Source organism: Octopus bimaculoides, chromosome 30, assembly GCF_001194135.2.
Source record: "Octopus bimaculoides isolate UCB-OBI-ISO-001 chromosome 30, ASM119413v2, whole genome shotgun sequence".
Taxonomy (NCBI): Eukaryota; Metazoa; Mollusca; class Cephalopoda; order Octopoda; family Octopodidae; genus Octopus; species Octopus bimaculoides.
In genome coordinates, this window is record NC_069010.1 from 9,813,995 (window position 1) to 9,815,597 (window position 1,603).

A 1,603-nucleotide genomic window follows, 5' to 3' on the forward strand; every position below is an offset into this window, starting at 1 on the left:
AAAAAAAAGCGTTGGTATTGATTCACCATTACACATGTTTCATTTGCTAGGAATTACAAACTTGTACATGTAGACATGTAGAATAAACAGGTAAGATATATATCAGAAATTCTGTCTGAAGTATTTCTAATCAGAGATATCTTACATGTTTTCTCCTACATGTACAATTTTGTAATTCCTATTAGCAAATGAAACATGTGTAATGGTGAATCAATACCAACGCTTTTTTTTTCAATCTCCTATTTTGATGTGTGTGTGTGTGTGTGTGTGTGTGTGTGCATATAGATCTCCCTACTTACAGAACTGTCCACTTGTGAACCTGGCATCAGCTTCACTCGAACCCACTTCTTGTTAACTACTTCTAGTTTCTCAACCTGGCAGTGAAAGAAACAATAACAAAAAAATGAATAGAAAAGCACGAAAATGTCCAAACAAAAGTCTAATATGTACAGGAGGAGATTGTCATGTCAAGGAGTATAAAATATGACTCAGGGAAGATGGATGTTAAACGATGTAAGTAAGATCTGATATAGTTTCATTATAGAAGGCACTAATTCATACAAATGTCTTATGTGTAGGAGGAGGTTGTGTTGTCAGGGAGTAGAAAATATGATCAATAATTATAGCAAGGTTCAATAGGATTTCATTATAGAAGTCCTCATCTTTATTAATTTAACATAGAGGGCCATTTGTCCATACAAATGTCTTATGTGTAGGAGGAGGTTGTGTTGCTATTAAATTTCTAAAGCTATTTAACATAGGGGGTGCTATAACCCACACAAGTATCTAAATGGTGTGCGGTACATGTCGGATGAGAGAATGTAAGAAAATGGTTTCCATGGTTGCATGGTTTAGACAGGAGGTATATATAAAAGAAAATATTTTAAAAAGTCAAAGGAAAGAAACCAGTCACCCATGCCATCCCTCCACTCACCGTTTGGCGTGTTAAATAGTTTGAGAGGAATTCTTTCCAAGTAATCTCCCTATACTGGGTTTGGTAGAGACCGACCAAACTGACTAAACCGACACCAGTCAGTACTCCGAGGAGGATCCGACTGTTGGGGTCATTAGGATCCATAAAGGGGCCACGATTGCTTCTGGAAAACAGAGAAGTGTGGAAAATATAATTAGTAAAGAAGAGAGAGAAAGAGAGGGATTAGTAGGGGTCTAAATGCACAACTGAAACAAAGAACCAGTCAAGTACCAGAGTCTATGTACTCAACAATGCTCTTCTCTCGAAATTCGTATCCAGGTATCTAAGTTAAAAACAATTATGGTTCAATCCTGGATTTTGGCATCCGGTGGCTGGTCTACTTGTTTCCCGTCACTTAGTGGTTCGGCAAAAAAGAGGCCGATAGAATAAGTACTAGGCTTACAAAGAATAAGTCCTGGGGTCGATTTGCTCGACTATAAAGGCGGTGTTCCAGCATGGCCGCAGTCAAATGACTGAAACAAGTAAAAGAGTAAAAGAGTATATCATCAGCCACTAAGGAACGTGCTCAAAGTGTTATGGTGAAGCAAGTGAGAAGCAAATCTTTACATTTTAAGCTCAAATCTCACCGAAGTCAATATAATATATAAAACACAAGCTCTGGGGAAGATG

The 1,603-nt window shown here is 37.7% G+C and overlaps 1 protein-coding gene across 3 annotated transcripts in view; it reads right to left on the minus strand.

The window, feature by feature from the left end:
• Positions 1-1,603, minus strand: part of LOC106878159 (AFG3-like protein 2) — a 33,238-nt gene that overhangs the window by 12,094 nt on the left and 19,541 nt on the right. For all 3 annotated transcript variants that reach the window (XM_014927300.2, XM_014927298.2, XM_014927299.2), the window contains exons 4-5: positions 935-1,097; positions 300-374 (exon numbers count right to left, since the gene is read on the minus strand). In XM_014927300.2, the coding sequence (XP_014782786.1) occupies positions 300-374; positions 935-1,097 (238 nt within the window). The remainder of the gene's footprint in view (positions 1-299; positions 375-934; positions 1,098-1,603) is intronic.